The sequence below is a fragment of the Argentina silus genome (genome assembly GCF_951799395.1).
Source record: "Argentina silus genome assembly, chromosome: 3".
Classification (NCBI taxonomy): Eukaryota; Metazoa; Chordata; class Actinopteri; order Argentiniformes; family Argentinidae; genus Argentina; species Argentina silus.
Window position 1 is genome coordinate 11756480 of NC_139657.1, and position 25197 is coordinate 11781676.

The following is a 25197-nucleotide window of genomic DNA, read 5'->3' on the forward strand; positions in this document are numbered from 1 at the left end:
AACATGTCAGTCACTAATCAATATGATATAGCAATCTGCTGCTCTGCACATGTCTGACTATAATGTATGGCTTGGAAGATTCATTCAAGATTGGAAGGTTCATTTGTGGGTGACTTGGAACATTGGTTATTTTGTGCCACGAGACTACTGTGCTTTGCAGATCTCCTGGACTGCAAATCGGCCTGTCTTTTTGGGGTCTGCAGGCCTTTTTTTTTAACCAAGATTTTGTTACTCAATTTCTATGGTTGTCAATTCTAAAGTCTCTCAAGGAGCTGTCAAGTAAAACAGACCAAACTTTTTATAAATCATTGTTTATTACAAAGTATTGCATTTACTGCATAACATACATCATTGACAGTTTTGCTAAAAACATTTGAAAAAGCATAACATTTTACAAATATGTATGACAGTATTAAAATGGTCCTATGTACACTAGTGGTTCTTTGCCTCCTGCTTGTCCTCCCCAGTGAGATTGTGCCTATTTGCTGCTCTGTCTGGCCACTTGCCCACTCCGCCTCTGTAGCACTGGAACACAGACACACACATATAACTTTATTGTCATGGAAATGTGTCTTTGGCATCACCAGCCACACAGTCCCATAAAACATTAAATCACTCATCATTATTAATATTTCTATTACTTTTATGTATTTTGTCCATGCCATGGACTTACATTGGCAGACCTGTACACTGAGGTTACAAGAGGTAAGTTGTAGAACAGTTGTGTGTCACCTGCAGCTGCCTCTGTACTGCTGCTTTTCCTACGTGCAGATGGTCTCTTTTTGTCCTGAGGTGTGTCGACGTCATTCCCGTTCTGGACTGGCTTCCCCCTTCTGGATCTGGTCCGCTTCTGTGGAACTTCCTTTTCCTTCTTCACCTTTATCGGCGTTTCCTTTTTGACAGTCTTTGTCACACTTTCAGGGAGCTTTTTTTTTGGCACCTGATGAAATGGGAGGGATGTTAATAATGTATTTGCTGAACACTAAAAAGATAAGTGCGGAGATTCCTGGTTTAAAGTCTCACTTTTTTCTTTCCTATGTAATCGTGGTCATCCTCTTTCTTCATTTTCTTTTTTGCTTTGGGAGACTTTGAATCTACAGGATGGAACATAACATTTAAATCAGTCAGTTTCTTTTGAACAGTGGAGAAACAGACTGTCTCATTTAAGTTTATTAATACTTTTGCTCATTTCAACAAATCATTCTTTACCTTTAGGGGCCATGGGACCAGGATCTCCCTGAAATTAGAGACAAATGTATTTCAGATTACCAAAACCATGCTATCAGAAGTAGAAGTAGCTTCACATGCATTTCTCATCATTCACCTTGAACCACATAGTTCTGCCATTGTGGTCCCTCACTGATGTCATCCCATCTACGTAGTAACACTGCAGCCACGCCTGGAAGTCTGAGTAATCCGCCTTCTCTGGGTCATATCCCTTCCCACCTACGTGTGTAAAAACAGTCATACAAGACAGGGGTAGCATGAGGCTCTGAATCAATGAATTTGCATTACAGGAAACGAGGCTACATTTGTACATGCAATGATAAACCTATCCGTGTGAGACTTATGACTCAGTTTGATTCACAACATTAGTGGGTTGGTGGTTACATAAGATGCTGAAAAGTGAAATTGTCCATGTTGACGCAAGTGGGCTACACAAGCCTATACCATTTTGTGAGGAGTTATTCCTGGTCAGTGGGAAAAGTACCTAGCTTCACAACCTCCAGAGGCACTGTGTGACATAGCGTGAGAAGGTCAGGAACCTCGACCTTGACCTTCACAGCTCTGTCTGAGATCTGTGAGATACAGGGAACAAGAGTAGTTATTGTGGAGCAGGGGCAAGGAATGGTGTTTGCATGAGACGGTCAGCGATCCTAGTATGGCCCCCTCACCTCTGTGTCTGTGATCTCCTCTTTAGTGGGTTTCTGGTCCTCATCAGACACATCTTTTGACCCAAGTCCTTCCAGAACAGTCCTTGCCTTCACAAAGGGCGGAATGCTCAATCTAAAAGACGGAAGGGGAAATTAGCTCCTTCAAAGTTTCATTCTTTTCAAAGGCCTCTATTGTTCTCTGAGTTAGTCTTGCTCTGAATGAAAACATTTTTACATTCACATAGAATTAGATGAAGGGTTTCCTGTCACAACAGATGTTTTCAGTGTTTGATTCACAATCTGACACCACACATGGCTTTTTTCTATTAGACAGAAAATGAAGGTTAACAGGAAAGTTTGGGGATGTTTGCTGTCAGTCACCTGAAAAGAATTTCTGCTCGCAGGTAGTTCCCAATGCCATTAAAGTACTTCTGGTTGAGTAGAACTTCACAGATGGGTCTGTCGAATGCACGGTCTGACAGGTGTGACAGGACGTTCTCCCTGCAAAATAAAAATGACAATTAATCATATGGCCGTTCACTCCTTGTTTACCAACTGCATCTGCAATCGAAGAAACAAGATATCAAGACCAGGGATAAGATGAGGGGTTGCAGAAATACACCCTACCTGAAGTTCTTGTACTCAAACATGATACAAGGCCCTCTGTCAGGTTGCCAAGTCCCATGGTGCTGCCAGCTGCCGAACCTGCGTGCATCCACAAAGCTCAACACTCTGCAGGGTTTCTCGTTGGAGTAGAAACGTAGATGGGCATGCTTGGGGAGCTCATCCTCAGTGGTGAAACGGAAAAAGCCTGACATCCCGAAGCGGAAAACAATGTCCATAGGCTGGTCGGCCTGCCCTGCCTCATCCCTGCACCTGCCTTCATCACTCTTGATGGGTGTGAGCGTGAGCCTCACTTCCTTCCCTCTGGAGGTGGCAGCGACGCGGTAGGCCTCACAGGTGAAGGGCACGTCAGAACTCTTGCTGACCTCTGACTTCTGCACCGGTCCAGTGAAGACTACACCCTCACACATCCTGTTCACAAACAGACTGGCCAAGTGGAGCTCTGGTCCCTCTGGCATTTTGGGACAGTTGACTAGGCACTGAAAAAGGACATTGACAAAAAAATCTGCAGTATTTATTAGCATTTATTACATCTTCAGTAATTGATTCGGCCCATTATTAAACCAGATCAAATTATGATCATATCTGGCTGCACCATAGAGATCCATAGACTATAGTTAACTATATTTATCTCTGTATGCTGCACACTAGATCCTAGCGCACTTAAAACTAAATGGTATCGTATTACAGACCAGTTGGCAGGTAAACATCATTACTGGCACATTTTCTCTTGCGTTTAGTGATTTACACGCAATATCCAAAATGTAGGATTACGAGCGTGTGGCGAGTGGTTGTTACCAAACAAGCTGTAACAAGCTGTGACGTGTTCTTTCATTTTAGAAAATAAGTGAAGCAGACCCCTCTCTCGTCATTTACCTTTTGAGGTTGGACCTTAATCTCGGTGAAGAGGATTAGCTAAATTGATCACATGTTTAGCAATGTATGTTTTAATTTAATTGTACTAGATATTAGACTTACCTACACTGTTCCGCCATTGCGACTCTCACACCAACAAATAGAACGTTGATGATTGGCCAGCAGTAAACTTATTGGCTGATGGGAATTGTAGTTCGTGCACATAGCGAAGTTAATCAGAGAGTAGAAAGATTTGTATCTAACCAACATAATTTTATATTTGTTAATGGTGGATTTTCACATTTTCAAGTTACTTTGTTGATAAGCCTATGCATGAAAAACGACTTTTTATACTGATGATTCAAATTCCTTGAGATGACAAATCCATTCCAAAATATTCCTTTATTTTTCAGTACATTAATTCAATGTAGACACATGACATTAAAATACATTACAAATACAAACAATCAATGTATCAAAAAGGTTCAAAAGAACATGGTCCATCCATACTTTAAATCATACTAGTCGTACTGCTTTCCTTCTTTGTTTCTTCTCTGATATTGTGTGTGATGTATGTTTGGCAAAAGAGTCTTTTTTCCTAACAGTATTTTTTCCCACGGTCATCATTTTCAAACAAGTGCATGTCCTGTAATACTCTTGGTTCACTGTAGCGCATTCATCATGGCTTGAGCTTGCTTGAGCTCTGGGAGGAAAAACAATACAAAAGAAACAGCGTTAGACCATGACTAATGAAGATTAAAAGGTGGGGCGGGGAGGGGGGTGGGGGTCTTGGGAGGGCTTGTTTTTTCAGACCATGTACAGAATGTACTCACCCATCAGCAGGACTCTGAACTTGTCTGCAGAAATGGAGACGACTGTGGTTTCTGTGGAGCCTGACTCTGCACCCTGTGCCTGCAGTCTCAGCTGGACTGTCGGTTCATTCACCTCCTTCAGCTCACTGGAGCTCAGGGTATAGTCAACCCGCCAGGACACAGCCTCCAGACGTCCCACTGCAACACACAGCATGAGTGACAGCTCGTATGCACCGTTCTGCATGGGATACGGGGGAACAGATCTCAGATCTTGTTTTTGTCCTCTTCAGCAAAATAAAAGGGATTGACAACTTACATCTCAGACTGGTCTCCCTCAGTTTATCTTGCAGGGTGGTGTGCTTGTCCTCATATGATTTACACAGGCCTGTGGTGTGTTCTGGAAGATTCACAGTGACACACAGCATGCATGTCCAATACGTGAATGGCATTATTCACATCATAACCATAAGAAATCACATTAAGTCTTAGGGCTTGATAAAGTCTGTAGTGCAACTTCTGCAACTTCTTCTTATTTTGAACCATTACAATCGATCCCGTAGGGTTGTGTAGAGTCTAGACAATAAATAACCCTATACATATTCTTCCTGCGTAGGCAGGTGACATTTGCAGGGTGACAATGACCAGTACCTTTAGGAAGGCCAAGCTGCTGCAGCTCACTGGAGAGGGATTCACTGTCAACATCATGTTTTGCTGCGCTGGAGAGGATGAAGCTCAGCACTGCAACGCTGGCTTTAATATCTCCACTCTCTAGGAGAAACGCAGAGACATCCCCAAAAACTGATTGAGTTTTGAGTAATATGATTGTTATGCATGCATGGCAATGGTTTAGAACCTTAAGTTGATTGTTTTCAGTTAGCAGGAAGGTTACAACAGATGTATACTCTTTAAATGTGACCATTTAACTAATGCTTAGGCGATACAGAACGTATCGCGTAACATACCAAACTTGGCGTCTGCAGTTAGCTTTGCAACTTTGTCGTACTGAAAGAGAAAATACATTCCATTATAATGGTTGCTCTCAAAGTGAGCCAATTAGATGTTGCCGACCAATTCTTATTAGGTTAGATGATAAACTTACATCAATGCCCTCTCCCAGCAGATCTTTCAGCACTTGGGCACAGAGGAGTTTCATCTTGACGCTTGACTATGTAAAACATAATTGTTTCAATGAGGGAATGACAGGCACTTCGCAGAATAAAGCAAGATGAACTGACTAACTGACTCTGTGTGTGTGTGTGTGTGTGTGTGTGTCTGTGTGTGTGTGTGTGTGTGTGTGTGTGTGTGTGTGTGTGTGTGTGTGTGTGTGTGTGTGTGTGTGTGTGTGAGAGAGCTATGCTTACTATTTTAGCCAAGGTGCTGATTTCCGCAAGAACCCAGTCTGGGCAGTCTAAATCTCCACAAAAACGAAATCGCTAGAAACAGGAAAGCAGATAAATAAATAGGAGACAATCAAAGACATTCAGAATTCATACAGAGAAGAGAGTGTTTACATTACTAGCTAGCTAGACGCTGTCCTGTGAAAACTTGCTATCAAGCTGTAAATATCCAGGACAGTTGACTCGTTAGCTAGCTCGCTGAATAGGAAGATATGGCTTGCAAACAAACATTCAATATGTGACTTTGTGACAATATCGAAACAAAAAACCAAGCTATAGTTAGTGAAAACAGCATTTACCATTTTTGCAGATCTGTCAGGTCAGGTGACAATTGTAGCTGTAGGGGGACAACAAATGCCGAACACGGAGATGGGCGGGGTTTTGCGCTAAATCCACGCCCATGAGTTCTTACAAGCTAGGAGTGGAAGTACACGTCTGGAGCCAAGGAGTTACTCCAGGGATTCTACAGTGAATGGATTGAACTCTGGATTTTGCCGCCATGGCAACATGTATGGATTTTGCCGAGTGATCTGATGTGATTACAAACATCAAAATGAAATTGTTTGTTCAAATGTCTCTTTGCCTTGTTTGGAATTTTCAATTTACTTTGGAAATGAGGGCTATCCCAAGACTCATTCTCCAACAGGGTAAGCGTCTGACTTGCACCTGTCTTCATCTAGCAGTTGTTGCAGCTACAACGCTTGTACAATTCAACAATTCTACCATTCATTGTTAGAGCTCAGTTTATTGAATTGCAGAAGTAGGCTGTGATCAATTATTGGTAAAAGTAGTTCATCAATGACGTCTGAGTCTAGCCACTGTGATATTAGCTGTTAGGTGGACAATCAGCCAAAGGGCAGATTAAAGTCTATTAGCAGGCTTAGTCTAAATCCCCATGTAAAGTAGGCTACTGTATTCGATTGAATGTTGCATGATTTTAGTCTAATGCATCATGACTGAATATAATTATGTAGATAATAGTGAATTCTGAGCTATGAAAACACATTGTAGTTGTCATTTTATATAGGGCATTGTGTCATGTTGATGCGTGAAACATCTCTGTTACAAATAAGTTATTCGTTATTCCACACATTTCGTTTTTTGCTGTATCCCATTTGTTCTCTGAAGCCTGTTTTACCCTGGTATTACCATTACTCTCTCCAGACAGAATTGATAACACAGTGGCATATCCCGTACACCAAAACCACACAGTGTTCTTCCATCCTGTGGACTCAGATCATCTATATGTTGGAGGAAATGACTTTGTGTTTCAGATTGATCTGGAGAACAGTCGTATCATCGAGGTTGGTACTAATCACTGTTCCCCCTCACTTAGGTCATAATACGCTTTTGTATTATTTTAAAGTTAAGTTAAAACTATCTCTATCAGTTCTTTATTTAGGCAACTTGACCAGTTTCAGTTATCAACTGCATTGCTCTTTATGTAGACTCATGTTGAATAATCATACTGTCACTTTCCTGTTTATGTTTTCCATATGACATTTTAGTAGAATTTATGTAGAATATAATTTATTGAACTGCTTAACTGATTAGCCTGACACCACCGGGTTAAACAGGGCTAGTTTTGCAGACGCCTACTGTAACAGATGGCCATTGTGTTACATACAATGGTAGTCACTAAGGCATAATGGCAATGCCACTTCATGCTGTATATCAAGCTAACAGCTGAAGGCGGATGGCATTTCAACAATGGCAGCTGACTGCTTCAATGCCAGCAGCTTATGATTAACAAGTCATCAGTGGACAAAAGCCATGAACAGTCAACTCAACACGCATTTTAAAAATGTTAAGATGATAAGGATAGGATACAGCAGCTTATGTACACTGTACAGTCTATACCGTTGTGTAACATTTTGGCAATAGTCACAAGATAAATATCTATCACTTTCTATGACAGGTATATGTCAAAGGCAATTATTCAAACCTGTATTTCATTAAGCGTATCTATTGTTTTATCTATATTTTTCAAGTGGCTTATGTCATTGTAAACAAATTTATTTTATTTATCCAATAATGTCTTCTGCAGGAATTTCCTCTGAACACAACAGGAGGACAGACATGTGCAGAGGTTAGTAATTAAGGATAGCACAGATGAAAGGCGGTGAGTTATTTGCTTGATTATCCACACGCTAATATATGTGTTGCATTTTCTTCTCAGTACCGAGCTGTGGGTTTTACTTTGATTTAAATCCCTATATGTGTTGATGGACATGGTTTGTCTGACTCTAGGGCCCATGTGAAAATGTCATCACTGTCATTCAGAAGTTCCAGGATAGCCTATTTGTGTGTGGGACTAATGGCCAAAAGCCCCAATGTTGGAAGTTGGTAAGTCATTCCAATGGAACGTGTAGTGACACATCTGTCTGGCATCTGTTCAATACCTACACTGTACTAGTGCTCTGTTTCTGTTTTTCTCTGTTTATTCTTTGTGGTAAATACAGTAAAAGAGCTGGGGGCTCATTAGGAACTCTCTGTGGTTCTGTAGTGTTGATTGATAAGACTGTCATTAAACCTCCTTGGTGGTGTGTAGGATGTTTTGGGTTGAAGACCATATAAGAATGCGTGAATTTTTTCTTAGTAGTCATGCCACTATCCGGCATGTGTTTGAATATGCTATAGAGTATCATCAGGGTTCCTGTTTTCTTTTCCATTGTGTTTTATCTTTCTTTATGTGTATTTCCCTCTTTTTTTTTCTCCGAAGTATTCCCAGGTGAATAATCAAACACGTGAGATAGTGGAGAGTTATGAAGGGAATGGAATCTCCCCACATGTTTACTCACACAACTCCTTGTCTCTCACAGTAGGTATGTTAAAGGCAGAGCTGTGGATTGTGGTGTTCAGTGGAAATACTTTATAATTCTGTGTGGTTGTTGCTAAGAGCTGTATCATATAATAAAGTCAAGCAGGAATGCCATACACTGTAATCCATGGCTTTCATGCATATTTAAACTCTTCTCCCTTGTTGTGATGTCTTTATGCTATTTTTAGAGGGAGACTTGTATGCCGCAGCACCATTGGATAGTGATGGAGGTTCACTTCAATTCAGAAGGAAAGCAGGCACACGAACAAATGTTGGGATGTATGACAAGTGGGTGACAGGTCAGTCAATTTCACAAGAATAAGCAAATTCAGAAGCAAATCAATGCTGCTCTAGTCCACAAGATCCTTGAGTAGTGTTGTTTTCACTTCCTTAATCACCGTTAATGAAAATATCTGTACCTCAGCTCTTTGTTTTGACTCTGTCATTCTTTGTTTAGCCTAAGTAATCACTTTATCGCCTAATCAGGCAAATCCCTATCTGGCCTTGTTGTCTTTGCCAAGGCTACTGCGTCATGTGTCAAGGTGGCTGGCTCTATGCTGTAAACAGTGGAACAGGTTGGATAGAACTCAGGGTTTGTCTGGGTCTATTCTTTCATCCGAAACACACAGCCACATTTTTGTTGTGATCCTCCTGTTACACTTTGTTTCGAGTGTACAGTACGTAGATTCAACACACTTGAACAGTGTTTGCATAGACCGCTGTAGCCAGAAATGTATTTGGATTGCCAGAGAGTGGGAACTATTTAAACGTTCATTGAAACTGAAAAAAGAACATCAATGCCTGTAGGTGGAATCAGTAGCTTGAAGGAAGGTATCAGCCAGGGCTCTTATCAAGTCTTCCCTGTTCCCTTACAGAACCCACCTTCATCTCCACCTCCTGGGTCAAGCGCCAAGACGATCCAGACAATGAGAAGATCTATGTATTTTTCCGGGAGAAGAACTCTGACAGTAGTCCAGAAGCTGACCCCTGGATCTCCAGGGTAGCCAGAGTGTGTAAGGTATGCTGAGACCACTGGCTGAGACGGGGGACCAGTAGTTACAGTGTATATCATGGCTTAGAGGAAAGCTCTCCCCTCATTAAATAGATAACAATCCCCTGCCACAAGATTTGTTGCCTTGGATTTATAAGGTCAGCTCAAGGGAGTTGGAAGGAAAACAGTGCGGCCCTGGACATACATTTTTTCAGTTTGTTATGGAGAACTTGAAACTTGCAAGCAATGTATTTTTCTATCGTTAGAAGGTTGGATGTTGGTGGCCTATGCGATAGGTAAACTGTATTTCCATGCATAATGTATCCTGCAATTAATGAGACGAGAAGTCACTTGATGAAAGTTCCTTATTCAACTGTCCCACTGGTGTTGGATGTGACCCCCTTGAGCAATGGTGCGGGTCAGACGCCCATCTATCTGCTGTATTGTGTTTGGCATGTACAGCAGACATCTTGTTTTTTAAAAGTCCTTTTGATATTCCCCTATACAGAATAGCACAATTTGTCTTCATGGTTTCAAATAACATGACTACCCAGTAGGAAATTAATTATTTATGAGTTTGGACTGTGATGGAAAAGCAGAGGAGATTGGAAATGTACCAGGGGCATTGAGACTCACAGGTCATGAGAACTTGAAACTCAGCTGATGCTAGGTTTTGGCTCGTGACTAGAGCTGTATTCCGTATTCGTTCAGCTCAAATGCTGTTCAGCACTTTAGTAACTATAATACTATGCAATACTATCTTGTGGCTGAAAACCTGCACTGATACAGTACTACACATATCCCACTAATCTAGAACAGCTGCCAAAGCACCTTGGCATTGTTCTCTGTTGTTTTAGGACATATGATAACCTAGATATCCACTAAGAGATGTTTTGCTTGGCTCCATGTTTATTAGTTACTGGTCCAAATAAACTGGTGAGGACTGCAAGTTCACATGACATAAAGGCCCTTGTGAGACATTGATTATGTTTAAACTCTGTATCTTTATTCTTCTTCTATGATTGTGTTATCATTATGTCATTCTGCAGGTGGATGAAGGTGGGTCAAAGAGATTCTTCCAGAACATATGGACATCATTCCTCAAGGCTCGTCTTGTATGTGGCATTCCAAAAGAGTCCCTCTATTTCAACCGTCTCCAAGACATTCATGTGCTGCATGCTGAGGACTGGAGGGAGTCCAGAGTGTACGCACTCTTCACGAGCAGCTGGTGAGCTAGTTCTCTTGTCTGTGTGAGCTAGTTCTCTTGTCTGTGTGAGCTAGTTCTCTTGTCTGTGTGAACTAGTTCTCCTGTCTGGTGAGCTCGTTCTCCTGTCTGTGTGATCAAGGAGTTAAAACTGAGAAGTGCGTGCTGGCCGGTGTACAGTTGATGTTTACCTGTGAACATTCTTCAAGAGAATGATGTGTTCCACAGCACACACTGTATATCGAGTGATATATTTCAGAGGCAAATAGTTAGGGGCTTCCAGACAAAACTTAATGAAAGCTCCCATTACCTCCACAAACAACATCAAAGAAATGTCCAAATTAAAAAACATCCGCCGCAGGACGACAAGCCTTCCAACAAATCCGTTGTCTGTTTGATCTCCTTGTAGAAATGCATGCTGTACATTCATGCAGCACTGCTTAAGTGCGTCTAAACCAATATTATTAACTTTCATAAAATGTCCTCCCTGTCAAAGGGACATTATTGACAAGACAAGTGGGGAAATGAACAGACTTGAAAGACTCAAAATCAATAATGATGGATCAGACGGTGGATCTGCAGAGTATAAAATGTTTTTATTGACAAGACAAGTGCAGACAAAACAGATGCAAAAGCAGCAGACGAGACAGGCGCCTCTGAGAAAGTTCTGGATCAGCCATTTCTTCAAAAACGATTTATTGTGCATTCACATTTATACCCGGCTCTACGTCAGATTTAGCATTGCACTGGTCTTTTCTTATGGGAGGAATCAAAATCAGGTTTGGGGTTTCAAATCAACAGTGAGCTGTTTACATACATTTCTTGCAAGATATGAAGTCACATGCAGATGTCTTATCTTCCTCCCCTTTACTCTGCGGACCACAAAGTCTCTAGTACTCGAATACACCAAAGCCAGAATCACTACGCCCCCACTTCCATGTCTAGGCTTTTATTTACTTTCAACGGCTGCAGGGGCACCAAACTCTTAAGTTGACCTATGACATCTTCATCCCATCTTCAACCCCAATTTTCAATGAGATGACGGAGAAAGTAGCACTAGCACACACTCCTCAGTGTGAACTCCTTAGTGTGATCTACAGTACTACTACCACTGTAACTCAACATCTCAGCTACATATCTACTTGATGTTCTATCTACACCCATAATACTGAAAATGAAAATGAAATTAATTGTTCCACCAGTCAATACAGAAGTATAGCTGAAACCCAATTGAAGGAAACCTTGAAATATTAAACAATGTTCTTCCTGAGGAGGTTAGGGTTAGTGCATGGACATTCCAACTAGCTTTTGTTTACACACACACTCTGTGGAATGATAATACATTTCACACTACAGCAGATTCTGTGAAATATCTAACCACAGTCATTCTCTCCACTTATAGGAACTCCACTGCTGTTTGCATTTACTCTATGGAAGAGATTGACATAATATTTGAGAATTCCACCTTCAAAGGCTTCGATAAAGAGATTCCTAACCCAAGACCAGGAACAGTAAGAAGTCTTTCATAGAAACAACATCTCGTTTTTATCTCTTTTTACTCTGAACTTAATTTCCAGCAACCATATTTAGCCTCTTTTGGGCTATAATAAGAATGGAATAACAGAGGGGATTTTGAGTCAGACAATGGAAAAGAACTTATTATCCATGGGTGGACATGTAGAAAATGTGTCTCTTGATCTGTATCCCAGTCACTGGGTAAAGTAGTATGAGCGCATAATGTCCTGGGTGACTCTTAGTTTAATGCTTTGGCCAACGCCTCTTGTGTTATATTTAATGAGCAGTCCTTTAAAGTTTTGTATTACATTAGTGTGGTGACATTTGCCCCGACCCAGAGGTCCAGGTTTTACAGTTGTTATATTTACAGGCTTACAAGTGTGGCCAACTGTATTGAACAACTTCCTCTTCCTCTGACCTTCTCTTTCCTCCACCCTGACCCAACAGTAATCAAGCCTCCATGAGGTTTTGCTCTATGTAGACATTAGGAAATGGCTTTTTTGTTTGTATACAGCCACAAGAGATAGTAGTAGTAGTTTTGGTGACATTTAAGAGTGCAATCACAAACTCTGCATACCTACTTGCACTGTAAGATGAACGTAAACATAAAGCATTTCCGTATTGCGATGGTTCTTACATTGCTATGCTTTACATTGCTTGCTAGAGCATGTCATGCAGGTTGTATGTCTATATTTGGACTGAGAGCCTTTTTGTGTTGCTATTACCTTTCAGTGTGTCAAAAAGAGTAAGAGCCTTCCACTGGCTACTGTCAACATTGTAAAGGACCACTCAGAGATGAGCGACTGGATCCACCCCATCCACCCCTATGCTCCCTTCTACATTAGCAGCAACAACTACACCAAGATAGCTGTGGATCGAGTCCAGGGAGCGGACCAACGCATGCACAATGTGCTGCTACTAGCCACTGGTATGTGCATGGCTGTAAATCTATTTTGACATGAAATTCACTTCTCAAATCTTTTACCTTTCTTTATTTATTATTTTAAGTTGTTACTTAAATGGAGATATGCTTTCTGGTGTGTGTAGGTAGGTGGATATGTGACGGGATGTATAATGGGACTGCATCCCAGTCAAAGACTGATTATGGACACAGAAACCCAGTTTTTTATGATTAATGTATCATTCGACAAAGGATGCCAATACAGTATGTCAACACAATATATATATACCCACAGAGAGAAAAACAGAATAAAGAGACAATTACCAAAAGGCAATTCAACACAATGTGATACATAAAATAGTAAAATAGTAATAGTAATAGTAAAAAGTAATAGTAAAAAGTAAAACACAGGGAAAATGGTGAATAAAAAAATAACATCTTCTGGCAGATTCAATTAAATATTTGCAGGCTTCTTATTCAAAATCTAACAAGCTTTTATACAGTTATAATTGTTGTTGGCTATGCTCTTTTTGAGGTTGTGCATATGACAGGAGTAAACAGACTCCAGTAAGGATAATCACTCTTTATTTAGCACAGAGGAGGATATTAAGAACAATGGGCTGACAATGCTGTGTTTGTCCTGACAAATACACAACCGTAGATCAAGGTTGAAGCTATCTTTGTTTTCAGCTCTATTTTCAGCTCAGCTTTCACCCTGTAGACTTCACTGCAAATTGTTCATCCTGTCCATCTACTATTTCAGAATCTGGAATGATCCACAAGATCTTAGAAGATGGCTTTAAACCCTTTATCATCTCAGAGATCCATCTCTCCAACCACTCAGCCATTATTCAATCAATGAAACTAGATTCCAAAAAGGTAATTGGTTTACACATTGGAATATGTAATACAAAGTGCTTTTAAGAGGTATTTATAAATATATTCAGAGAAAATAAAAAAATAATCAATTGTTTTATGATAAATGGTTTTTTAATTATATTTGTGATGAGATGTTTGGAGGTTTACTTGCTTTCCTGTTATTGTATCCAGAGGAGGCTAGTTGTTGGCCTCTCAGAGCAGATCTTCAACCTGGACCTGCAGAGATGCCAGGATTACAATGGCTCCTGTGCAGATTGTGTTCTGGCACGTGACCCCTACTGTGCTTGGTCAAAGTCTGGGTGCACACCAACAGTCTTGTAAGTTAGATAGAAAGCAGACATGATTATACACTTTCTCACATATCTAGCATTGTGCTCTACTGTATCTAAACTGCTTTTTCCTTAGTAATAATCCTTGTTGTTCAACAGAATGTTTGTGTGGGTAAAGTTGCTGTGTTTTGTCCATAGGGAAGGCATTCAAAATATTGCTGGAGGACAAACAAGTGTGTGCCCTGTAACAGTAGAAGGTACATTCAACACACTAATAAGAATACACTCTATTGTACAATACGTATGTTGAATAGATGGCTGGATCAGCTTTTGTTACTATGGAGTTTGATGTCAACTTCTTTATTCTGTTTCTATCTCTGCAGAGCCAAAGAAACAAACCAACAGAACCAAACGGGAGACTGAGCCACGTTCGTCAGACCATCTGACAGTGGCCCACTCTATCCCCCTGGAGGTCCCCTTCTACCTGTCCTGTAACATAGACTCTTACCATGCCATCTACACATGGGAGCACAAAGGCCAGAGCAGCCCCTGTCAGCGCATGCAGTCTGACTGCCTGCACCTCATCCCTGCCATGACCACGGAGAAATACGGTGGCTATCAGTGTGTGTCCAAAGAGAGAGACTATACTAAAGTAGTGATAGCATACCAGCTTTCCCAAACAGACTCAGACAAAAACAGCAAACATTACATTCCCATTCCTCCAAAGGACAGCAGTAGTGCAGCAGCATTCACAGCGCAGATGGGACTGATTGTGAGTTTCGCATTTGTCCAAACAGGCATCTTACTGTACGCATGATGACACTTTCCATCACCTTTTTTCTTGCTGTTCTCCTGCATGCCACCTTATTAAAAGCATCTGTCAGAAGTTTTGAGGGGAAAGTGAAAGTTTGTGCAGGCACAGTGAGAGATGTGTAAGATAGCTTGGGCTGTTGGTGAGGAGGCCAGCTAGGGTCTGTAGGGCTAGGTGGTCCAGCCTACTGTAGGGCCTGGGAATATACAGGTGGTCCAGCCTACTGTAGGACCAGGGAATATACAGGAGGTCCAGCCTACTGTAGGGCCTGGGAATATACAGGAGGTCCAGCCTACTGTAGGACTAGGGAATATACAGGAGGTCCAGCTTACTGTAGGGCCAGCTGTGGGGTCCCAGGAGAAGCCCATCCTCACTTCAGAGCACTCTGGCATAGTCTCTAGTAAACAGCCCCCATCAAGTGTAGAGGGACATCAGTTAGAATCTTCCAGAAGGTCTAAGAAGGTGTTTTATCCATCCTGTGGCAGGGATAGTATTCCTAATAGCTAAAGTGAAGTAGGTGCTAATGCTTTCTGTTCTCTTGCCCATTGATTATGAGTAAGGATGCTTGTGGGAAGAAAAACTAGATGACACGATTACAGTGAAATGTCAACAGGAAGTTTTCAAGTGCAAAGTTTATACAAGGTTAATCTTGGTCTTTCCTATTGAACCTGAACTAACAGTCGTCTGAAGTGGCTTCCTGATACAGACCCACAATGCATTATCAGTGTAGGCTACAGTAGTATTAAGACAAATGTATTTTTCATGTGTTGATTAAAGACCTGGCCTGTTTTGTTAATTGAGGTAGGGAGAGATCTCCAGGGACATGGAAATGACAGGATAGGGTGGAGTAATGGGACATGGAATGCTTAGGAATTATTTATTTTTTTTAACTGGCCTGGCGCCATCACTCCCTGCTCTGATAATTGTTTTGGAAGTTTGTTTGTTATTATCATTGTGACCACAAATGAAGGATATGAATGTGAAAGTTAGTAGCCATGTTAGCATTTTAGGATGTCAAAGGGAATATTTAGCTAAGAATGCTGTGGTCATGTCTTTTATACAGGTGAGAGTTGTTGGAAATTGATGGATAGAAAGATTGAGTAAGTTGTCTGTAAGTTGAAGCGGCTATCAGAGCTGAAAAGATAAATATATATTTATTTACTTTACTTGGTTTACCTCAAAAGCCTTGAATAATATGCAGTGTGTACAAAATAGCACTTTCAACAGAGCGTTGTACAGTTTGCTGTGTAATGTATTTGTTCTCTATTTTCCTGTACCAGTATTTTATCAACCTGCTTTAAGTTTGTTGTATTCGCTGTTTATCTTTCAACTGTTAATGTATTATTCTAATAGATATATTTTCCATACTGGAAATGTTCATGATTATGTCATTCAATAAGTTGCTCCCTATGTTGTGACAAAAAGAAAGAAATCCACCTAGTAATTAGATAGCATGTTGTTGTGACATTAACTATTTATGTTAAGAGTAGCCTACAATGACACCCAGAGAAAGAGCATCAATAAAGAATGGACCAGGTGGTAAATAAACAAAAGAGAAGACTCATAGTGACTATCACAAATGGCAGCCTTTGAATATTGCCTTTGAATCATCTACCACATCATCATCATCATGACTGTAGGCTGGCCATTGCTTATCAGGACACACAGATGGTATACACACTGTCCTGGTTGTGACTGTGTGAATTAAGTTGTTGTTGGCTAGGGGGCTGTATAAGTGGAACGAAGTATTTAGAGGTTTATGTGGATTAGAGGTTCTCTCTACAGATTGCTTTCAGCTCTCAGAAGGGGCCACTGGAATGTCTGAGACGACAGCTATTTGTCCAGCTATGCTAACCAGCTGCAGTAATTATATGTCTAGTCCATTTGTATGTTCCTTTGATTTGGGTTTGGTTTCATTCCATTTTTATTGTGTTGGTCTGGTTAAACCTCTCTCAAGAAGGTCATAAAATAAAAACATGTTGAATTCGTTATTTTGTTTACCATCCGTCAAAAAAGGAATGTGCGTATGTAGTAGTAGTTATCTGCTGTGTGACTTAATGACACAGTAAAAACCCTGCCTGTCTCCATGACACCCCTCAGTGGAGCAAGGGAGTGGTGTCATGTGGCCATGGTTCATGTGGCCCTTCAACGTGAGCTTTGATCTCACCTTACTTGAATGATGATCATGGTAGTCTCAGCCTGAAGCCGGAGCTGACACGGAATCACCCACAAAACCGTTTCCTAAGGCTGCTGGTAACGTCTCCACAGTAATTGGCTTAATCCTATGATGTGCACAACCATATTAAAATAGTCCAGAGTAACAGTAACATAATGATGAAAAGGATGATGGTTATGTGGTTATCATACGATTTGATATCATATGATTTTCTTCCAGTAATTACTATTTCACTCTATTGACTGTATTGTCATGTGGGAGGGAAGAAAAATATAGCACTGTGATCTAAAAAAATATAACTGTCATCACCAGGAAGGGTGTAGGCAGAACAAAATAAACTCTTGAGTTCCTGGTTATTATATTAACCCTTGAAGCTGGTGTTCTGTTTTTCTCAACCGTAGCTGTTTCACTGTGTCAGTAACCCCACACTTCTTCACCGTCAGCAGCACCACAGACACAAGAGACTTTCCTTCCACTGTGAATCAGCTTATAGCTTAAGTGGGTCTGGTGGGACACCCATGAGCCACTTACTGTATTTCTATCTTGGCTACTGATTGGGGGGGGGAGCATATAAGGGCTGCAGCCAGCCATTATCAAGTTACAAATGTAGTAGACCTGAACCCTGATAGGGTTGCACCCCTAATGGTGTAGGGAATGTTGCTTTGGGATTGTGGTTTCCGGTTGTGTTTTCCTCTTTGATTTTTCTCCAGCTGAGTTCAAGGGGAGTACTGTCCACATGTGAACTGCTATTTGAAACCATATAATCTGTTGAAACAAAAACACAAAGCCATACTTTTGCTCTTTTAAGGGACATATTTCTTGAATATGAATAACATTTCCCAGTGGACGAAACAAGAACAGAAAACTTTTTATTTTAGTCTATCATCAAATGCGAAGAATAACCCCCTTCATTGCCTCTCCACATTTATGAATGGGTGATGATGACTCCCTTATGAGTGACGGTCTGATAGAGAATCTCGTTTGACGTTTGAACCACTGGGGTGGTGACTGGGGTAATTGGGGTGTGACTCACACTGACTGATGTGAGGCACACCCCAACCGCAGCAGGGAGGGAGTTGACTTCGTACATGCATACAAGCACGTCTAGTATGCTGATATGCACAACTGCACTATAACACATCATAGGGTTGGATATCTGGTCATCTCGACTGAAATAGATATAACTCAAACTGACTGCCTTAACATGCAGCCTGATATTCCATTAATAGTCCAAATAAATGAATACACTGAATAAAACACCCTCATGAAAATAATCAGAATATCAGCCTAGAGAGACCGTTCCGAATTAAATGTATTTCCGAATGGAAGGTCTGGGTTATACCTTTGATAAAACGTTTGATAGGAGCGGATATTAGCTAATATTAGGCATGTAAACGCTCATTCGGCTTACTTGCCCAATCAGAATAACCAAGTTTCTAATGCGTATGCATCTGTAGTGGGCGCATCTTCAAAAAGCATCATCAACAGGGTATGCGCTCGCATAGTCACATTTGTCCTTAACACTTTCCATAAGCGTGTACAATTTCGTAAAGTACAAGCGTGTGATTCGAAAGTTCTGCTTCCATTCCTCAGGAGCACATTTTCCCCCCAGTCCTCCGGCAGAAATTAGAAATTAAAATCAGAAATGACTTTATTCAGATTATATGTTAGGACATGTAAACAGTTATCTCCAAAAGGCCACTTGAATTTTCGATCAGGTAAACAGTTCTTTCGGAATGTTCGTTCGTAATGAATTCATTCTGAATGGCCAAATATTGTGCATGGAAACGTAGTCACTGTGTATGCAACTGAACTAGACTAGAATGAGAAATTAGTGGTGGATGAGACAAAATTGAGAGGTTATCTTTATTTAGGGGATCATGTCATCCTCTTTGTGTAGTTACAATCCTATCACCAATAGAGGTCACCTTTCCCCAAGAATCCACAGGACCATACGCACCAGATCTCCAATGCAACAAAAGCCTGGTGAGAAGTAACGGTCTTGAGGAGAAATTCACCAATGATCTTCTGGTCACGCCCCTTACCTGCCAAGTCGCACACCTGTCTCCACTTCCCTAATCACTGCACACATTCAGGCCAAACCTCAAAAGTATTTTCTCGATTGCTAGTGTCCTCTATCCTCGCATCCTTCTCCAAACTCATTGGAGGGGAACATCGTGAGTTCCTCCCCTCAGACCTTCCCCTCCGATGAGTTTTGAGAAGGAGGTGAGGAGAGAGGACGCGATGAATCATGGAAAGACTTTTGAGATTGCACCTCAGTCTCTTCCTCTCTGTCCATACTCAGAAATAATATATGAAGCTGTTCTCTTCAATTGCCAAAAGATGGCAGTATTTGAAAAGAAAAATAGCCATTTATGAGAAGTTGCCTAATCGAAGAACCTGCCCGAAACGTCTCCGGTCAGCCGTTTAATAGGATGGGCCTAATGATATGCGACTGAAAAATGAATAAATTAATTAATCAATCATGTTCCTGTAATTACTGTTTGTAGCCTAGTCCTACCATATTCAACCTGCAACATGAATAGGTCAATCCCACAGATAATGAGCTACATGTCTATTTTATGTAGGCCAAAGGATAGGACCATTTGTGTGCAGCTAATGTCGTCCATATCCTATCTCACGACCAACAAAGCAACTGATGACAAAGCCTATCAACGAAATTGTCTTTTAATTTCCTGACTGTAAGCAAGTAGGCCTAATTTCATTTTTGACAGGCTTCGCCCATTTCAACTTTATCCAAATATGTCAAAGAATAAAGAACGTTTTTTGATTGAACCCCTCTGTAGTAAGCCTGCTTTTACGCCTGGCCCTATTTAAATCCTATAGTCTACTGGACATTTCACAACTCTCATCAACCTAAAATCGTTTGTGTTTTGCTCGATCTAACTCTCTTGGCTAACATAGCTGGGACAAAACAACACTGAACTGAATTAGGTCAAAGATTATGTTTAGGTCGAAAAATGAATTAAACATTAGTATCTAAATTATGAATTTTCTTTGGGGATGGCAAGCCCTGAGCCTCTGTATCTTTAATACAATAGTGATGATGGGAGAGGCTGCGCGTTCACAAACCCTCCCCTTGCTCTGAGGAGACGGGAACGCGCAGTGGATCGTACTCTCACTCAGTCGCGAAAGGAAAACAGCCATCGGACTGTACAGCATCACTCTGGGAGAAAAATGTTTCCTCCGCCGCCCATCATCAACCTTATCACCGTCTCCAAAAGTCATGTAAAAGGATCCACTATATACGAGGACGTTACTTCTTTCTCCCACTAATCATATTTTGATATTAGAAGGTCCTATCCCTAGAGAGTGATCTGTAAGAGAAACTACACGGATTGGAAATTAACCTTGAACAGGTAAGATAATTAAAAAAGTAAACAGGAGTTCGGTCGATGTAATATTATGTTGTTTTGATCGCAATATGTGAACAATATGGACTGAATGAAACCTTCCCAATGGCTTGTTAAAACTTTCCATATCGAACTATTAATCCATTCGAGGTCTACTGTAATACTACTACTCAGATAAAATGGCATAAGGAAACAACATAAAGTCCATGTGTTTTGCATATTTTACCAACAGTATAGTTCATTGTATTCAGAATAAACAGAAGGGAGAGAGGTGTTGCAAAGGTAAAAGACAGGGAAAGCGCGTCTTCGTCAACAAGCAAACTCGATACGCGGTTCAGTACCAAGGACAGGAGAATACGGTGGGCTCGTGCAGTTTGCGCCAAAGCTCACCTACAACTGCAATTGGATTCTTGATCTGGCATTGTCATTTGTTGTGTGAAGTAAATAAGTTACAAAAGTCACTCGAAAAATTGGTATTGCAGTTTCTTTAGCCTATAAAGCTAAAGCTTAAATAGTTCACCAGAGGTACCCAATTCAAAAGTTAAATCATGTGTTCAATTCCTTCAATCACCATTGAAATTAGGCCTATATTATAAACTCTTCTCGTAGACTTCTCTTGTATGGGATCTGGACGCTGCAGAATTTCGATTCCCTATAGCTGCAGCAGACTCCCCTTATTTCAACTGACATAATAAGGCTATCAAGTGCAACAGGATGCCTCAATGTATTATTGCTGGCGCGTTGATCATTATGTGGCCGTACGATAGTATATGATATCTGTTATAAAAGTTCAAAAATAAAATCACAGCAGTGCAGACTGAATAATTAACACCCTGTAATTGGATCTTTGCAGGTGCTGAAAATGGCGACAAGGCTCCTTCAACTCCTGGCCTTGTGGACTGCTGTGATTGGTTTTGTGCAGTGCTGCCCAGAGCCATGCAGCTGCCTGGATAAATATGCTAATCAATTCGCTGACTGTGCCTATAAAGACTTGCTACTAGTACCTGTGGGTTTGCCCTCCAATGTGACCACCCTCAGCCTCTCCGCAAATAAGATCAAATTACTCAAATCTAAAAGCTTCATTAGCGTCACCCAGGTGACCTCTCTATGGCTGGCCCACAATGAGATTGTCACCATAGAGATGGACACCTTAGCCCCGCTGATACAGTTACGCAACCTGGATCTCAGCTACAACAAAATTGTCAATTTCCCATGGGAGGACCTCTACAACCTTACAGCCCTGCAGCTTCTGAAAATGAATAACAATGAGATGATCAACCTGCCCAAGGATGCTTTTTCCACTCTCAAAGACCTGAGGTCACTTCGTATCAACAACAACAAGTTCACCACTATTGTGCAGGGGACTTTCTTTGCCCTCAGTTCCATGTCTCACATCCAGATCTATAACAACCCATTCGACTGCTCCTGTAGCCTGGAATGGCTTAGGGAGTGGATCACAGAGACCAAGATTACTGTTCCTGAACAGGATTCCATTTTATGTGATACCCCTGATCAACTGAAACATATATTGGTTAAAAAGATGCCCAAACTGGAGTGTAAGGCTCCTACTGTTTCTATAACCTCCCAGCCCAATATTAACACAACTAAGCTCTATGAGGGCTTCATGGTGATCTTGAACTGTGAAACGACAGGGAACCCCATACCAGAGGTCACCTGGGAGGTGAATGCAGGAAATCAAAAGTTTCTATTCAGTTTGTCTTCCACTGATGGGAATAATGACTCACCCATCAATGACAAAACAACCAACAACAGATTCCTCGTCTTTCAAAACGGCACCCTAATCATCTCTCGTATGAGCAAAAAAGAAGACGGGAATTATAGCTGCTCTGCTGTCAATGATATTGGTAAAGCAGAGAGCAGTGTTAAAGTGGTGGTGGCAGGCACCCAGAAACATGCTACCAACTCCATGCCTGACACCACAGCAGACAAGATTCGTCCATCTGGAAACAAGCCTGGGCCTAAGATCTTAGAAAACAACAATGTCATTAATTGGCCTAAGTTTGAAGAAAAGACCAAAAGCGATCCAACTGGGTCATCTGTCAAACATGATGATACAGAGCAGGTTGGCAAAGCGTCAGAGGATATGCCCTTTGCCAGCAAGTGTGGTGTAAGTGATGGCAGCCAATACATCTCCAACCATGCCTTCAATCTGAGCTTGGATGATCACAAGCAGTATACATTTGATTTTGGTGTCATTGCATTGGAAGTGTCAGAGACTGAGGCTAAAGTGCAGCTCAATCCCCTCCAGATTCCCAGTAGCAAATCCAACCTTCACCTGAGTCACACACAAAACCTGGAAACAGTGAATAAAGAGCCTTTTAGCCTCTACCAAGCATCATCCAAACAAGCCCCCCTGGACATGCTGTACCTCTGTGTAAATACTGGCAATGGACACTCAGTGGTTCAGTGGTCCAAGATAGAGGAGGGGATTAACGCCTATCGATTCCATGGTTTGCAGCCTGGTACTAATTACACTCTCTGTCTCACCTATGGGGGGCAGGACTGCCAAGTCCAGGTCGTCTTCACAACCAGGAAGAAAATCCCCTCTCTCCTGATCATAGTGGTTGTCAGCACTTTTTTGCTGGCTTTGGCCACTGTTCCCTTGCTGGGGGCCACCTGCTGCCATTTACTATACAAGTACCAAGGCAAGACATACAAGCTGATTATGAAGGCTCAGAATCCGGATCAGATGGAGAAACAAATGGCCACAGATTTTGACCCCAGAGCATCGTTTGTAGAATCCGAGAAAACCTTCAACCCCAGTGAGCTAGGCGAGGGAGAGGGCGAGGCTGACGGGGATGACGGAGAACGGGAGGGAGAAATTGAGGGCAGCGTGGTAACCGAGTCCATTCCTGGCTCTTCATCCAAAACTAACCAGGAGGAATTTGAAGTGGGCTCGGAGTACAGTGATAGATTACCGCTGGGGGCCGAGGCAGTGAACATCTCTGACGAAATGAACGGCAACTACAAACAGCCTAGTCGCTGAGCCGTTAGATCCCAGAGAGGAGCGTGTAAAATAGTTATTGTCAACTATATTTTAAACCAGGTAACTCACCTATCATTATTTCACGTAAATATGATAGCCCTGATAAAGGTGGATAACTCTTTTTACCTCAAAAGTGGTCAGTTAACCAATTAAGAGATTGTGATGAAGTTGTGCATTAAAGTAACACTGGTATTGTATAGCCTATATCAAAAAACACTCCTCAATTAACGTTTACAATGCAAGTATTTTTTTCTACAGTAAGTCAGACCTCAAAACTGGTAAAAGCAGAATTCATCGAAATGTCCCCTTTATGCAGGGCGTAGGATAGCCGTAAACATTGTGATTTTCACGCATCAGTTTCAGCAGGTTGCGGTGCTGGACAGCGCGCTCCTGAACGCGTCCACGTACTGACTGTTCGTTCCATTGTTCTGTAAAAGGGAAAATCACTTTTACTGTTGTAAAGGCATGTGCTATGCCTGGGGAAACCCAGGTAACTATCAACTGATGTTGTTAAATGTATTGTTGGGCTTCAAGATGTGTGACTTTAAAATCAACGGGTGCTTGCTATCTATTCGCTTTTTTCAATGATTCTAAACGTGTCCTTTCTCTTTGGGAAACTTGTCCAATGTCCATGGCATGTCACACATAGCCTACATATTTTCATGTGTGGTTTTTATTAGCGTAGCCTATAGGACTTTAGATATTCTTAATGTCAATTATGTGATGTAAGCCAGTGAATTGAAACGATTTTCTCTTTTTTATGAAAGTAAAGTAATCCGTTTCTAACATCAACTGACGCATGAGCGTCCGAAGGCTTTTAATGTCCTGTAATTTTACGCATAGTGAGTTTTTTGTGAGCAACTGTTGTAAAAAAAAAAAAATCCCCTGACCTTTCGAGATTTTTGATATGATTTTATGTACGTGAAATTAATAAAATATTAAAAAGCATCTTTTCATCTCTGATTTACCTGGTGTCATTGGCCAAGTCAGATAAATTATTATTCAACAATACTACTTTAGCCATGCCACACGGAATAAGGTTTGGCTGTAGTAAATCCATAAATGATTAAACGAGACAATAATGTTGGATGAGGGAATATTGGGCGTTGGCTAGTGAGCGCATCATTATACAATAGCCTGCGCTGGCGGTCAAATAGCCTCCCCTAAACCTCCGAATTTGTTTAAGAAAACATTTTAGTTGTGAAATGTTATTCATTTGTCTTTATTTTACATTTTCAGAAATGTTTTCATACTGTTTCATGACAGAGCACACGTTTTTGTGGGTTGACAAACAGTTGACAAAACTATGAAATGAACAAAAGCGTAACAATGTTCTTAAAAAATAGGCTATACATTGTTTCCGAGTATTGCCTAACATATGTTATTAATTCCATCGTGTAGGCTATCGATCACACACTAGATAAGACTGATTGGGTATATAGGCAACTCTAAGACTCTGGTTTAATCTTTTATTGAAAAAATGTGCAACAGAGGATTAAGTCAGACAAATTCAATTGCTTTATGAACGGACGTATATAGCCTTTTCACGGGTTTTGTGCCTACAGTTCGGAATAAATCACTTTTTATTTCCGCAACAGTTCAAATACATTTAACACTGCGCGAGTCGCGTGATGAAGCGCTCCTCCGTTTCGTTGCAATGCGATCACAGCAATCCGACGCTCTTCAT

The 25197-nt window shown here is 41.1% G+C and overlaps 4 protein-coding genes across 6 annotated transcripts; 2 read left to right on the plus strand and 2 right to left on the minus strand.

Moving 5' to 3' along the window:
• Window positions 1-389: 389 nt before the first annotated feature.
• Window positions 390-3504, minus strand: neil1 (nei-like DNA glycosylase 1). Of its 3 annotated transcripts, none has more exons than XM_083666866.1 (10): window positions 3477-3504; window positions 2502-2977; window positions 2256-2375; window positions 1896-2007; window positions 1712-1799; window positions 1325-1446; window positions 1210-1237; window positions 1024-1094; window positions 733-940; window positions 390-525 (listed from the first exon to the last, which is right to left on the minus strand). In XM_083666866.1, exons 2-10 carry the CDS (start codon window positions 2954-2956, stop codon window positions 479-481), a joined length of 1251 nt encoding a protein of 416 aa, XP_083522992.1. In that variant the 5' UTR covers window positions 2957-2977; window positions 3477-3504; the 3' UTR covers window positions 390-478. The 3 variants fall into 3 exon arrangements, with proteins under 3 accessions (XP_083522992.1, XP_083522993.1, XP_083522994.1); XM_083666867.1 differs by having other exon boundaries at window positions 3375-3495; XM_083666868.1 differs by having other exon boundaries at window positions 3481-3493.
• Window positions 3505-3736: 232 nt separating this feature from the next.
• Window positions 3737-5912, minus strand: commd4 (COMM domain containing 4). The gene is made up of 8 exons (XM_083666222.1): window positions 5862-5912; window positions 5527-5598; window positions 5265-5330; window positions 5128-5167; window positions 4814-4933; window positions 4482-4562; window positions 4187-4363; window positions 3737-4056 (listed from the first exon to the last, which is right to left on the minus strand). The coding sequence occupies exons 1-8, from the start codon at window positions 5862-5864 to the stop codon at window positions 4016-4018; spliced, it is 600 nt and encodes a 199-aa protein (XP_083522348.1). The 5' UTR covers window positions 5865-5912; the 3' UTR covers window positions 3737-4015.
• A 128-nt stretch (window positions 5913-6040) lies between these two features.
• On the plus strand, window positions 6041-16944 carry sema7a (semaphorin 7A (JohnMiltonHagen blood group)). Its single transcript, XM_083666297.1, has 14 exons — window positions 6041-6209; window positions 6727-6866; window positions 7610-7651; window positions 7813-7908; window positions 8285-8387; window positions 8572-8682; window positions 9259-9401; window positions 10424-10602; window positions 11981-12089; window positions 12826-13021; window positions 13758-13873; window positions 14045-14190; window positions 14341-14399; window positions 14526-16944. Exons 1-14 carry the CDS (start codon window positions 6116-6118, stop codon window positions 14957-14959), a joined length of 1968 nt encoding a protein of 655 aa, XP_083522423.1. The 5' UTR covers window positions 6041-6115; the 3' UTR covers window positions 14960-16944.
• Window positions 16945-21365: 4421 nt separating this feature from the next.
• On the plus strand, window positions 21366-24402 carry islr2 (immunoglobulin superfamily containing leucine-rich repeat 2; the record flags this gene model as incomplete). The annotated part of the gene is made up of 1 exon (XM_083667416.1): window positions 21366-24402. The coding sequence occupies one exon, from the start codon at window positions 21366-21368 to the stop codon at window positions 23508-23510; it is 2145 nt and encodes a 714-aa protein (XP_083523542.1). The 3' UTR covers window positions 23511-24402.
• Window positions 24403-25197: the final 795 nt, after the last annotated feature.

Bases quoted from the DNA above. Each gene is read 5' to 3' on its own strand.
- neil1 (XM_083666866.1), bottom strand. From the start codon at position 2,956: ATGCCAGAGGGACCAGAGCTCCACTTGGCCAGTCTGTTTGTGAACAGG. The intron at 1,095-1,209 runs GTAAAGAATGAT...TCCATCCTGTAG, and splicing joins TGGTCCCATGGCCCCTAAAG to ATTCAAAGTCTCCCAAAGCA. The intron at 526-732 runs GTGACACACAAC...TCTGTGTTCCAG, and splicing joins CAGTACAGAGGCAGCTGCAG to TGCTACAGAGGCGGAGTGGG.
- commd4 (XM_083666222.1), bottom strand. The intron at 4,934-5,127 runs GTATGTTACGCG...CGTTTCTCCTAG, and splicing joins AACTGCAGACGCCAAGTTTG to AGAGTGGAGATATTAAAGCC. The intron at 4,057-4,186 runs GTGAGTACATTC...TTTTCCTCCCAG, and splicing joins GTTCAGAGTCCTGCTGATGG to AGCTCAAGCAAGCTCAAGCC.
- sema7a (XM_083666297.1), top strand. From the start codon at position 6,116: ATGAAATTGTTTGTTCAAATGTCTCTTTGCCTTGTTTGGAATTTTCAA. The intron at 13,022-13,757 runs GTATGTGCATGG...CTACTATTTCAG, and splicing joins TGTGCTGCTACTAGCCACTG to AATCTGGAATGATCCACAAG. The intron at 14,400-14,525 runs GTACATTCAACA...CTATCTCTGCAG, and splicing joins GTGCCCTGTAACAGTAGAAG to AGCCAAAGAAACAAACCAAC.